This window comes from Melitaea cinxia, chromosome 12 (genome assembly GCF_905220565.1).
Source record: "Melitaea cinxia chromosome 12, ilMelCinx1.1, whole genome shotgun sequence".
Taxonomy (NCBI): domain Eukaryota; kingdom Metazoa; phylum Arthropoda; class Insecta; order Lepidoptera; family Nymphalidae; genus Melitaea; species Melitaea cinxia.
The window spans coordinates 11,864,119-11,879,947 of NC_059405.1; the positions used below are offsets into that span (position 1 = coordinate 11,864,119).

The 15,829-nt window shown below is 30.2% G+C and overlaps 1 protein-coding gene across 1 annotated transcript in view; it reads left to right on the plus strand.

Annotated features, from left to right (window-relative positions):
* The window catches only part of LOC123658250 (monocarboxylate transporter 4), a 66,679-nt gene that overhangs the window by 26,223 nt on the left and 24,627 nt on the right, over positions 1-15,829 (plus strand). Inside the window, exons 2-3 of the mRNA XM_045593690.1 lie at positions 2,922-3,198; positions 9,798-9,941. Of these exons, the coding sequence (XP_045449646.1) occupies positions 2,922-3,198; positions 9,798-9,941 (421 nt within the window). The remainder of the gene's footprint in view (positions 1-2,921; positions 3,199-9,797; positions 9,942-15,829) is intronic.

The window sequence follows — 15,829 nt, forward strand, 5'->3', positions numbered from 1 at the left end:
GCATGAAAATACTTTATAGGTAGTAAGAAATAAAAATCTGTAACGAATGAAAATATTCGGCTGTTATACAAAAATCTGTATCTCAATGACACAAATAAAAATTTTAAGGAATAGGTATAATTTAATGTGAGAGTTGTATGGTTGTGTTAAAACGATATCCACGTATTTTACTTATCTATAATATAAAAATGAGTCGCTGAATGTGTTGCTAAGCGCAAAACTCGAGAACGGTTGGACCGATTTCGCTAATTCTTTTATTAAAATATTCCTTGAAGTATGAGGATGGTTCTTACGGAGAGAAAAAATTAAAAAAAAAAAAAAAAAAATTCCTGAAAAAGTCTAAAAACAACACTTTTCTATACTCCCATACAAAAGATTTGTGATAATACTTAAAAGTCAATTTGAACTTTAATACCATATGATAAAGTTTGTGTTAGGCGATACGAAGTTCGCCGGGTCAGCTAGTTTAAGATATAAGTACAACATACACATACATTCTATATGTACGGATACATCTTACGACATAGTGATGATATACAAAAGACTTATAAACCGTAACACAAACAATACAAATAAATTATAGCACAGGAGTGACTAATGACTATTATAGGCGGCCATGTTATCTCGCATGTTGAAACAAACAGCTGTTTTATTATAGTTCGCGTCATGTAAAAAGAACGCTGAAAGAAACTGGAGGGGGTGCGTTTGCGCATGGGTATACTCGCGCACAAGTACTACTGTTTTATTTTTTAATTAGGCTTTCACTCGCGGCTTCGTATAATGGTTATTGGTAGGTACATTAAAAAATACTAGAAATACAAGTGCGAATAATTCGGACTAAATAAGTATAATAATTATCACTTTACAAAAACACATTTTTTTTTTAAACAAAAGCAATAACAAATTTTTTAGTTATTGAAATGTCGTATTCAAAAATAATAATTATCTGTACTCTCGATATTCGTATCTTAATAGTTTTTATGTGTTTAAAATGATAAATTGATAATTGTTTTTTAGTGAAATAAATAGTAAATGGAGAATTTTGTAATTTAAAACTTTTGTGCGCGATAATAATTTGAGTCGACGTCGAACTGTCAACCGCTGTCAACCAATAGCACACCGGCAAGCATGCGACACGTGCTAAACACTCCCGTCCCCCTACCCGTACCACCAAATAGACCGATAAATCGCTTCTGCGCAGCTTCAAGGCCAGCGTTCTTTTTACATGACGCGAACTATACCATGCTTTGTTCTTCATCTGAAGCCATACTGTATAGTATATATTTGAAGTGTGTGTGCGTTGATATGATAATGACCGTCTAGAACGCATTTCTACCATACGAAATTAGTTCGTACGAATTGATGAAAACAAGGTTCTGACAATAACATCTAATTATGTGTATAGAATAACCTTATACATAGTTGATACTAATTATTATTTTATTTATGGCTTGAAATAAAATTGCAGGTAACTAAAATATTTTAATAAGAAACTAGCTGACCCCGCAAACGTTGTTTTGACATATATTTTATTAACCTTCTCAATCCCCCTCCCCCCTATAAGTTAGGGAAAGGAAAAATAGATGTTGTTCGATCCTCAGAGCTACCCGATATGCGCACAAAACTTCATGAGAATCGGTCAAGCCGTTTCGGAAGAGTTTAACTACAAACACCGCGACACGAAAATTGTATGTATTAGATTAGCCAAAATTGAATAAAGTAATCAAAATGACAATAAAATATGTTTTACGCCTAGGATATATCAAACTCCGGACGACCATATCGTTATTGTCGTGTTTTTCCTAACATACCTAGTTCTTGACAATGACCGCGAATTGGATGGATCGAAAGATAAGTATGATGATATTCATTTTAAGAGCTGACAAACAGTAATTAAGGGCGACTAAAGGCGAAAATTTGATCTACAAAAAACTTGAACGAGTTTAAAAGATATTGAGTATTAGAGCTAATGTTAATTTTGCTCATATTTATATTTAGAATTATTAAGAAACAGGGTTAAGGTTATTGAACATTTATTAGTTTTTTTACTGTCTGCCAATATGACTATGTCATCGACAAATCGAAGGTAAACGGAGTGCTCGACTTCGACGTATAGATGCCAAATGCGTTCCAATTTAAAAGCGTAAAGGTGTTTTTCATACAAATTTGATGAGATTGTTTTCATGTTTTTCACTCATTGCTATATAAAAAGCATAAAACCCATTCATTATATATACGAGTTAGTAATTTAATGTCTATTAAAATCAGAAAAAATATTTGCTATAATACAATACCACACAGACCATAACACAGATAAATGTTTGTGATAGGTACAGGTGTATTTTTAATAGGAAATAGGTTTTACCTAAACTGCTATGTCAGTACCTATATAAAGTATATAACCACGATGGTACTTTATTTTATCACTTTAATATTATTATGTAAAAATATCTAGATGGACGACCTTGTGAACAACATACCTACTTATTAGCTAATTGCGGCCATCTTTTATGTATAAAAAAACCAGTTTCAATTGTAACGTTATGTGAAATTGAAAAGCTAACGACTTCTCAATAAACAAAGTATTTAAAACAAATAATAAAATTATAAAACATGTATTGTACAATTGAAAAACTTATTAAAAGTATCTTTTATTATATTAATAATGAACAGATTTAAATCTTTACACAAATTTGGAAATTTCTTAAACATCGACTTTTATCGCAAAATTTTACGTTTTCCTCATTGTACGAAAATCCTTGCGTTATGTCCTTGCGTTGTGATTGATTATAGCCGTGACTATTATAGTAAATTTGTATGACGTAATCATTTTGTTACTATAGTTATATATAAAAGTCAAAGTGCATATAAAATTTACGATTATGTATCATAATAATAGAAAAATATATATATTGTTTCAGACGGAAAGTGAAACGTCGTGCGAAGAAGCGGCGCGACTAACAGCGGAAGGCGCAGAAGATGACGATGAAGCTTACGAATTCGGAGAACTGCCGCCACCACCTGACGGTGGCTATGGCTGGGTGGTAGTATTTGCGTCTTTCATGTGTAATCTGGTGGTCGATGGCATCGCGTACACTTTTGGAATATTCCTTCCCGAGCTAGTTACGTTCTTCGGAGAAGGAAAGGGCACGGTTGCGTGGGTTGGAAGCTTACTCTCTGGAGTATATTTAGCTGCCGGTAAGTACGTTTTATTCTTTGTTTTCTTTATCGATAAATTCTGTAGTAAATACTTATTCATTTTAGATAAGGTTATTAGAAAGACACGCTTAATCTTGTTACCAACTCACTTGAAATTTAGTATCAGTATTGATATATGATATAAATTATATATATATATATATATATATATATATATATATATATAATTTATATCATATATATATATATATATATATATATATATATATATATATATATATATATATATATATATATGTGTGTGTGTGTATTTATAATAACTTTGATATTATAGAACTACTTAAAACAAATAAAAAACAAACATAGCTCTAAAAAGAAATTAGAACGTGTTAAAATACAGCAACCTGTTTGTTAACCGTAGTCATTAATCACCAAGATTACAAGTTTAGATATAGGTAGATCACATACACTTGACGTAATTTATATCACGTGAAGGGTTTCTTTTATTTATTTAGCCTTTGGTCAATATACGAGAAATAAATTCGTAATAATAAAAATCATTAAATTTACCTTTACCTATTTCGTTCTTGTCTTCTTGCAATCTAATTGACATCGCTCGTCGTTTCCAGGCTCGTCAATTAATTCCGGTTGTCTATTTCCCATCAATTCTAGTCACGTTGTCTAGTATGCGACTGCATTTATCCTCCATTAGTAAACTATCGATTTGATACTTATATATGTGTAGTATAGATCTCAACTATAATGGTTTATGTTTCTTGGAAGCTGATAATATATAAGATATAAGAACTTGGAGGAATTAACGCGAATCGTCATATTCTTGTACTCATAAATACTCAAGGTAATTTATTTTGGATGAGGTATTGATATCTCTTAAACGCTGTACTATCAGGTATATCTGGAATTACATAAATCAAAATTGCAACAATATGGCGTGCACATTATCTTTAATTAATATCACCAAGCAAAAAAATGTGACGTTTTGCACGATATTATTGATTTTAATCGAACAGTTTATACCCCACGACTAATTTATATTATCACGATATTGTTTTATCAATACCAATAACGTAAAGCATAATATTTTTTTTTTAAATATATTATATGGTTGTATATGTATTTAACTATTTCAGTACGTTATTTTAAATATTAATCCCTGGTTAAATGTCATTTGAAAAAATTTTAAATAAGAAAAAATTAAAAAACGCTTCAAAATATAGGTACAGCCCACATTTAAGAGAATTCTGCATCATATGCTGTATACATAATACGAAGCCAAATGTCGAGACCATATTTTTTATACCTATAGTCACACAAGTCTTCGCGTTTGTCTTTTACAAACATACATATATATAATATAATTACGGCATTACAAATTATTGTTATGTGTGGCGATCAAATAGATATCAATAGATATACTTGACCACTGCGCTAATCTGTCGTCAAAATACATGATTTTTTTAATGAAAATGTTTGAATTGTAGAATTATGTACTTATTTTTGGTGTGCCAAATGTGTGACTAATTCTAAGTTTCGTTTAAATAGCCATAAAGAGACGCGAATGATCTTATTAACGTTTTATGTTTCAAAATATTAAAAATTTAGAACAATAGATATGTAGGTATATTGAATACAGCACGCTCCAGTACACTGTACTTGTACCGTTTAAGTGTAAAGCGCTCAGATATTGTCGTAGTTTATTCTTGTACAGTTATATTATTGAATAAGGTTAGAAAATATGTGAAATAATATACAGGTTAATAACATAGGAAGTGCGCAAACACTAAACGTTTCACTCACATTTACACTGTAACAAAAATAAGTAGATATTTATAATATAATTTTATATTATATGACAATCAGTACATATGTGTACGTACTTAAATACTAAATGTAACACAAATTTATATTTATCAATATATTATGTAATTTAATATTATCATTAATTGGAAATTATTTCTTCGATTAATTGTATATTAAATAAAATAAACTTAATGGATAAATAATTTCTTTCTAATATGTAAATGTATACTTTGATATCATTATATATAATGATATATAATGACTTTCTCTTCATCACTAAATAATTATCAAAAGAATTTGAATAGTTTCCCTCATTAGTTATTATTTTTAAATTCTTAGTATTTTTGTATATTGATTAAAGTTTATCGAAGATTTGTGAAGCAATCTATGTATTATCAAGGTAGGTATCAGTGTTTGTTATTGACCCCGATTCCAAATGTAATCATTGATCGTGTTGACTTACACTACTTAATTCATGTCATCATCATCACTCCAGCCTATCGCAGTCCACTGCTGGACATAGGTCTTCACAAGTTCGCACCAAAAATGGCGTGAAATCACGTGTTTTGCCCATAGTCACCACGCTGGGCAGGCGGGTTGGTGACCGCAGGGTTGGCTTTGTCGCACCGAAAACGCTGCTGCCCGTCTTCGGTCTGTGTATTTCGAAGCCAGTAGTTGGATGGTTATTCCGCCATCGGTCGGCTATTTTAGTTCCAAGGTGGTAGTGGAGCTGTGTTATTCATTAGTCGCCTCTTACGACACCCACAGGAAAAGAGGCGGTGGCTATATTCTTTGCTATCGTAACCACACAGCCTTTGCTGCCGTAACCAATTAATTCATGTAAATGAAAACAATGTATATTTATAATTAACTGTATAAAAATATTTGTTGTAGATTATATTGAATTAGCAACACTTTTTATAATCTACATAAACAGATTCTTAAAACTTTAAATCAATTAAAATAGATAAGGTAATCAATAACCATTATGATTAAACGCGGATGTCATTAGACATGCTATTATTAGGAACGCTATCTTGTAAAATATGTAACCTAATTTAGGTTCAGTTCTCTATGCCGATGAAAATGTTATGCAATTGAGCGTATATTATTGCTTAAACACAATTCAATCAGCCACGTTTATTAACACAATGAGTAACGTATTTTCATGGTCATCATATACCTGCTTAATGATTCGTAACACATACATTGTTTTTTCCATAACGTTTAATTTAAACAATTTGTTTATATTTCATTGAATATAATAAATTCATATTTTTGAAAAATATTAAATATCTATGTAAGAATTTACTGTAAATCAGTTGACATATATTTTTCTTTAATTTCTATTCTATACTAGCTGTGCCCGCGACTTCGTCCGCGTGGAAATTAACAAAAAGTCATTGTTCAGTTCGCAGATTTATAAAATAAATAAATTTATAAAATAAACTTAGCCTAAGTTACTGCTGATTATATCAGCTATCTGCCGGTGAAAGTTCTTTCAAAATCGGTCCAGCCGTTTCAGAGCATTAACCGGAACAAACAAACAAACAGACAGACAGACAAATACTGTGAAAAATGTTATTTTGTATATGTGCCATGTATACATCCATATGCATTTAGTAAAAGGTGGTTATTTTAATATTACAAACAAACAATCCAATTTTATTTATTTGTATAGATTTCTAGTATTATATTAATTTAAATAGAAATTTAATAAAAATTGTTGCAACTTTTTGAACATTGATAACGTAACAATAATAAATACATAGCTATATTATATTTATCTATAGAACTACTGATTCATATTGATCTACTAGACTCGCCGCGCCGCGCCGCCCACTTCTGTCGTTCTTGATGCACACAATACAACTCTTGATAGCATATTGCGAATTTTTCTTTGATTTATATTTCAAGTAATAATTGACATACATTTTAAGTCGTAGAAACAATTATACGCGTCAAATAGATATTTTTAATAAAATGTTCCTTCTACATACCTAAATATTGCCATATATAAAATTTGCCTTTCAAATATTTTTGAGAATATGACGCAAAATAAGTGATTCATCTTCATCAAGCATGAATTGTTGAAGTTAAAAAAAGTAGGTGAATTTAAATTACAATGTTGTTTTAATAATTCAAAATTACATAGGCTTCACAACGGTTTCTAAGAATCTGATAGACGTTTGCGATGAATTAATTTATGACCCTCTGAAAATCGTAATTATTATCTATAGAATAACTAGGCACATGATGTGTGATCGTGAAGTGGACGTGTTAAATGAAGGGGACATCACGTGGCGGTGTTACGAATTATTACAATTTATTTTTTATTTATTATTTCTACGTTAAATCTAAAATAGTGCGTTATAAACAGAATGGTGTATTTAATTTCATTCAACATTTATAGCTCGATTTTAAAAACTACGTTATAAATATTGTTTAATTTTCCAATATAGGTACGATGGATTTAAGCGTTTATTTGCAAACGTTCAAGTTAATAAAATACATTCCTTGAACTGAATAGCGAGTATTCAAATGTTACGTACGTGTATCTAGAAATTGACTATTTAGGTTTTAGTACAAGGCAGCAGGTAATGGTGAATAGTTATTAATTAATTATTTACATTAAATTTTAAATTTCATTACATATTAAATTTATATTTTTCCTTAGTTTAATACAACAAGTCACTTTAAATAAAAATAATAAATAAGTACTTTTAATTTTCAGCTTGTTTTTGCGCGTAAACCGCAAACATGGAAATTAGGTTCAACATAATAATTATGTTTAATAATAATTTATGTATAATAATTTATGTATAATGTTTATTAAACTATTGTTATTGAAAAAAACAACAACAATTATACAACTTATATTAACGTGCGCTATTCTTCTGATTTTATTTCTATTTTTAATTATTACTATAGCTGAACAGGAAATATTCACAAAAATGAATTTTATCTTTTATCCACAAATAATTAACTTAACAGGTAGAAATGAGGGCCATTTTACGTAGTTTATTTGTTTCTTACATTGTTTCTAATAAAAAAAATGTATACCTACTATTTTACTGTCGCAAAGATTTAGAATCAGGAACTCTGTTGTTCATGCAAGAAATATTATTTTATTATTAGCTAAAATTTAACGTTTTTAAAAGAGCTGAGTTTTTTTAACAAAGCATATTCCTAACCGGTAGAGCAATTTCGCAAAAACTATGTAAATATATAATTAAGTATAAAATAAATAAATTGCAACATTACGACCTAAAGTTCTTTTGGTTGACATAATTATCTTGCAAAAGGATGAAGTCAGCCTTGGTATGATGCTACCATATAATGAAATATATATAATATTACTAAATAAACATATTGTGTCGTAATTTATATGTATTACGTAAGTTTTTACATAAATTGTGTATAATAAAAGGCGAATCTTTGGTCACGTACAGATTTCTGAATCTACACAGTACTGGTCTTTCTCTTCGTCCTTGTATACCTACGAATGTACCGTACACTACGTACATACTATTTTACTACTAACTATTTTTTAAGGCCCAGTTTCTGTTATAGTAACAACGTTTACATCTTTTTGGGCATCGTACGGAATCCTATAAAGTATATTGCACTGTAACATAAGAATTTTAAATAAATTTCAATTGGATGCTCATATTGTAAATTCAAAATGAGTAATAAAATAAGTAATACGATGTTGTGTTGTGAGTCAAGGATTACAATATCTACTGTGTTTTTTGAATATATGAGGAAGTCTATACTAATATTATAAAGCTGAAGTTTGTTTGTTCGTTTGCTTGAACGCTCTAATCTCAGGAACTACTAGTCTGATTTGAAAAATTCTTTCAGTGTTAGATAGCCCATTTATCGAGGAAGGCTATATGCTAAATAACAAAGCGATAGGAGCGAAGCACTAATACATAATTTTTCAAACTTGTTTTCATTTTCTTTTTGAGAGTTTCCGCTGCGTGCGCTGCGTACAGTCAAAGTTTCGCAAAAATCATGTATGGCAGAATTGTTCCTATTTCACGCGGACGAAGTCGCGGGCAGAACCTAGTATTTAAATAAATTGTCTTTATAAGTTTCGATATTTGCGTAGTTATCATTTATTATTATATTATTAATTAATTAAGACAAATTAAGTTGGAGAAAAACAATTTTCAAGGCTACATATTATATATTTTTGTTACTTACGTTGGCGGGACCATATAAAATAGAGAGATACATTTAAAAAGTTTAGTGGTCTGAGATAGTAAATTTCATTAACTCGCAATGTTTTTATTTATAAATCATTAATTTATTTTCGCTGTCTGCCTACAATTTAAGTATCAATACTTATCTAGTTAAAATTTATAGATATAAAAATGACCCTTAAAATTTCGAGCAACAAAAAATTCATTTTCAGCGGAATGGGCGGGTGATACGCCGACGCCATGGCGTCGGCGTTTTATCGGTAATGGTACACTACCTAAATCGTTGTATGTTGATTAATGTAATGTATAAGAAAACTTTGGTATTTAATAGAATGCTTTAACATGGCACTATACTAGTATTATTCTAAACATATATCTATATACTTTAACTAGCCACCATAGAACGAGATCATATTATGCATATACTTTATAAATACAGCGCAGCTGTCAGCAGTATAGTGCAGATCAAATTTTACACGCTATTTCATTCGATTCGATATGGTATAAGCGTAATAAAGTTCAATACATCCCAATTATTGTACCATATTATCGTTTAATAGCGTAATACATTTAAAAATCATGGTTAAGTAGCATCACTTTGTATTTCAGGGCCAGTGGTATCAGCGTTATGCAACAAATATGGATGTCGAGCGGTGTGCGTCGCTGGTTCGTTGGTGGCTGCGACAGCTTTTGTGCTTTCCACCTTCAGCAAAAGCGTCACCATGATGATGATCACCTATGGTCTCATTGGAGGTAAGATTTAATTGTGTATGATAGGACTGTATAACAATTTTACCGTGACTTTCTTTGTATATAATCCACATAATAACTGATTCTGAACTACCGTGGAACATATATTCCGTCTATGCATACCGTATTTTATTATTTTATTCATTTTTATTTTATTTTATTAGGAAAGCGATATAATTTAACAATTGTTTAAAAAAAGGAAATATCTAAGGACCATTTAGTTTGCTCTCACACTTAAATATACAGCAATACATAACATATAATCAAACCATAACTATTTTATATAATCAAATTTAAATCTATAACTTATTTAATCATTGTCGTCACACCGACTATAGTTATAAGGACATATACAGTGTATATTAATACGAGTATATATAATTATGTGTGTGCTAAAATATTGGAGTATTTGGAAACTTCAGAATTAATCAGAAATAAAAAATTATTTCCTTAAAATGACCTTAGGATAAACGATTCGTCTGTAGAGAAATATGTTAATTTAGTTTATGATCGCAACGCATCCATTAGCTCATAGTCGTCTCGGCTCTGTTATAACTATCAAATTACACGAAAAAATATAGAAATAGTAAGCAGTTCTAAATAGTTAAAATAGCAATTAGATTATATGTTTGAAAATATCAAAAAGTATTTACGTTCTCTCTAATATTAACACTATTCATTGTTTCAAAAACATAAATTGAGAAAACTTTCCTTTAGAGGCTTACAGCTGACAGTAAATACGTAAGAAAAATAATAATAATATAATAGCTGAAAAATATAACTAAAAACACGCTTTTATATCATTAAACAAAACTAAAAAGTAATAATCTTATCAAATTAGTGTATCGTCATCGGTTCTCGAAGTCTACTAAGTTTAAATGAAATCTGATTGTTTGAAGTGGGTCAAAATGAAGTCCAAAGGAGTCGGTTGCAAACATACAAATATACAGGTGAAGCTAATAAAAAGCGTGTAATAAATTTGAGACAATTTTATGACGATGACTATGAGTGGGCGGACAACGGATAAATTTAAAAAATATATGAAATGAATTACGATATATAAGAAGTTTTTATAATGTTTTCATAGCAGTAAATTATTATGATTCCTGAATATAACTGAGCATAGCAGGAATTATTCTGCTTAAAATCGAATCGAAAAACCCGACTGGGGAAGTACCTCGACCTTACAGAAGATCACTAAATAATACTTCAAGAAGTGTGGTGTTCCTGTGGTGAGTAAGGTGACCAGAGCTCCTGGGGGATTTGGAGGTAGGCTTGGCAACGCGCTTGTAGTGTTGCAGGCGTCTATAGGCTACAGTAATCGCTTACCATGAGGAGCCGGATTACCGTACGCTTGTTTGCCGACCTAGTTGTGTAAAAGAATTAATTAATGCAAAACGTAAACAGATTATAAGTATTCATAAACTCAAGGCAATAAAATATGTACGCACAATGTTTAATGGACTCACTATTTTACGAGTAGATGGCCAAAGGAAGGATAAACAATTTCAAATAAATACATGTTTGTATTCTTTGATCGATTTCTTGTTAACATATTCATATTGAAGTCCTTTCGTTTTACTCCATTCGAGTATGTCATTTATCTAAAAATTAATACCTTACCAAGCGTGTTAGCATAGAACAATATTATGTTGTTGTGTAATGTATATGTTCGAAGTTTCTAGATTGTTAACATTTTCTTTATAAAGTTCAATGGAAGTTCGCTATAAAAAATATTCTTTTTTATATACTGACTAGCTGACCTGCAAACGTTGTTTTGCCATATACGTTATTAACCCCTTTACCCCACCCCCTCCCCCGATAACTTATGGTATGGGGTATGAAAAATAGATGTTGGCCGATTCTCAGACCTACCCGATACGCACACAAAATTTTACTTTTGTGCCGATGTTTTGATACCTTTTTCACAAAAATATGGCTCAGTCACTCCTTCACAGCTAAAACCCCACCAAACCATCACTGAAGTCCGATTATGCCCACTTTGTACTCTTTTGACTAATTAGGAAGTTTTCTTAGAGCTTTGAGCATAAATACGGTCATTTTGTTTGTTCATAATATATTGCTCAATTGTAAATGTTGCAGTCACAACTCTTTTGACTGATTTCGCTAGTCAATAGTGCTCTTGACTGGTTAAGAGTTTTGACTGCAACATAAACATTTTCTCAAGTAATTATTATTGTACTAACCAACTATGAGCCTATGTAGCTTGACAATAAAAGATTTTTATTTTATTTTTTATTTTTTGATCGCCTTTTTCGTACGAACTCTAAGTAGACGGCCAGATCTTTTTCTGTCACAAACAGAAGAGGTTTTATTGTACTTATCAATAGCCCGGTACACAAACATTTGACTAATACCAAGCGTATGGAGAATTTCAAAAATTCTATTTTAGAATATAATAGAATTTTTGAAATAGATATTATATATATTAATTCTAATCCATACCTACTTTGTGTAATGCTACAGCGATTCGGTTCGCTTCATCACCGCAATGTAGTGGCGCGAAAATGAGAAAACTAAAAATGACTGATTCCAAATTAAAATGTAATATATTGTTTATTTTTAATGATAATAGTATTTATGGCCAGCTATTTGCAAATACATTGCAAAATAATTGAAAACAATTTATTTTAGTGCTACGAGTATTGTTATCTTTTTAATACTTATCTTTTTATCGTAGACAAAGGAATGTTTTATTGTTTATAAAATAATAAAAAACGTAGATATCGTATGTATGTATTTTAATTTAGTGTTTATTTTACTCGCGTTTGTTATTCGTTACAATTCAAACGAATAAAAATTCAATGTTGTCGCTTTAATAGAATCTGAACTGCGGATAGAATCCATAAGTGATTGAAACTTGTGTACCGGAATAGAAGGGCTTGTGAGAGAGAACGTGATCGTTTAAATAAATGCCCGTTGCTACGACCTTGGCACATTGGCTCATATTATGTTGACGACTCTTTGGAGACATCTTTCCGAGAGCTTTGGCTGGGGAATTTATACGGTCTAGCTATTAAAGTTCTTCGTATGAGTTAACGAAAGTATTGAAGCATGAATTTTTTCATTATTTGTTTTATTTTTATTCACTTCATTGTTAAATATAAAATAGTTTTATGGAATTATTCTTCTTATAGAAAATAACAGCTGGACACAAAAATAAGTATTTTTATACGTTTCCTTAGTAAAAAATATATTATGTGGTAAATAAAATTATAGATCTTTAATTACCTTATTTTATTCATATAAAAAAATTTCTTTTCATTACATTAAATAAAGATGTATAAACAAAATCGTTTGAAAAGTTTTTATCTGAATTCGCTGAAATCTGTAGCAACAGATCGATTTGTAAAAATTGGACACTTGCCAGGCAACCAGCAAACAAAGCGACACAAGAAGTGTATACTCATATGTATAAGCCCGTTGAGAATTAGCGATGAGTGGAAAACAACGGGTTTTCCGATCCCACCCTTCTCTTTATGAATTAATAATGCTGTTGGCATGCGATTGTGTACTTTGGATTTTCCAAAATTATACATTTAATAATAAATTGCACCAGAATTCCTAGAACAACTTAGTCCTAATGATCTTTAGTTGCTGCGCAGTTTTATAAAATACAATAATGCATTTATAATTTTCTAACGCAATTTTAGAGACCAATAAAGTTGGTAACAAAATAAAGGCACCTTGAAAACGAATGACTAATTCTTCCAACTTAATGTCTACTCTAATGTCCAAGTTTTGTCTATCCAAGTTGGTTCGAAGGTCTTAGCAGAAACTTGGTCTAGTGCCAATGAGATTGTAGACTATACGGCGCCTTGTCGAACACGGTGTTACTTTGTTATCTGATTACAGTGCTTAACCGCGTTCCGATCCGTCCTTGTCACTAATTTACTTTAATTCAACTTGATATCTTTTTTATAGACATAAGTTATAGATAATAAACATTAAAATCAGATATGAATTATACTGTCTGTCGATAAGATTAGCTCGGTTAAACACGGATAAAACCAAACGTTCCATTAAAGTTCACGTAATGTAAATTTTATGTAATCATGCATTTTGAACAAATATAAAATTCCTATTATTTATATATAATATAACTTTTATTTAAATAAAATTTATGATCCGTTGTATCCATACCACACCGATATTGACGTGCAAATTGTGCGGTATGACCTAATTCCGGTCGCAGGTGACGTCGACTCTTGGATCAACGATATTCGGTATTTTATTACCATTTTATATCTGTCGAAATAAAAATCTAAATAAATATGATAATTGACGGTATTAATATAAAATGCTTATATTAAGCACTATTATTTTATTTTAAAATATCAACATAAAATTATCTTACTAAAAATATTGATATGAAATGGTTAGCGGTGTAAAAACTGAAACATACATTTTAAATTGTTTACATGAGAATGATTTAATCATGTTAGCGCTACTTCTCGAAGATAGCGTTCATGAGATCACTGTCAATGTCATTTTTTTTTAGTAATGCTGTCTTTATTTTGTATAAATTATTTTAAAAAATATTATACATATTTACAATTCACAACTTAAGAACTAAATATATATATTATTATATATATTTTTAAATAAAAATTCTGTAAATATAGTAACTAACATTATCTTTTATATTACACAAATGATATTTTTTCATATCAGTTTCTATTATCAGCATATGATCATATGTAAACATTTAAAGCTGTAAATGAAAAAAAAACGGTTGTAAAAGTATATATATACATATTAGATTATTGGATTCTTTGTTTTGACAAAAACCATTTCGCTAACGCTAAACGGAGCTACATTCAATCTTTCGTTGTTTAAATTCTTTTCCGTTTTACCAATTTTTTTAACGTATATTTTCAATTTCCTTTATATTATAAATAAATATCCGTTTCTTGGTTAAAAAATTAACTTATATTTTTAGTTATTAAGAAATAACTTTATTATGTACTTTTTAATTCATTGTTAAGAATCTAATTAAAAACGAAAGTCATGACCGAAGTTCTCCTTCAAAGTGAGTGCGTTAACTCATGTTTCCAGGTCAGGTTTCACGCACTGTTCATGTTTTAAAACTGCTTCCCGGAAAATGAGTCATATTAGTTTAATGCTGATGACCTCTCCGCTGTACTCGTGAGTCCTTTGTTTGGTTTCGATTGGTGGTGTTTTGTGGACTGCAAACGTTGATTCATTCGTTATCGTACTCCAGATATTCGCTGTTTGAACAATTGCATCTGTTTACACGACGTTCTCAAATATATCATTAGCTATATTATTAAAAAAACATTGGTACAGAAATGGTCACATTTGAGCTGACAACTCGTCAAATACGAATTTTAAAAATCAAGCATAGTTTTTTCGTTATATGTTTTATTCACAAGCTAGATGAATGGCATCATTTGTATTAACTTTTCCGGTGCCAATATCGTTTACTTGATCTTTAATAGCCATTAACCAACATTAATTTTAAAAAAAATGCCCCTCACTCAACGGCCCTCCGTGGGTTTTATTCCTGTGTCAGGGGTTAGAAAACATAAAGCACAAAGACAAACGCCAACAATAATCCAACTAATACAAACAACTACTTCTATATAGGAGTGATATTACTACATTCAAACAAATAAACTAAAACAGTTATTTGTTATATGGGTAAACAAAAACATGTACCCGATATAAGTCTACGCCGATGTTTGAATAATTAAACAAGCAGGAAATTTCCTACAAAGTAACGTAGAGCAAATTAATAAATCTTAAGTTCCAACTTTGAGTTTAAAATTGTTTCAAATTATTTACCATCCTAATTACAATGAATCGTAAATAAATATATTTGCATACTATCCATATATTTAACGGCT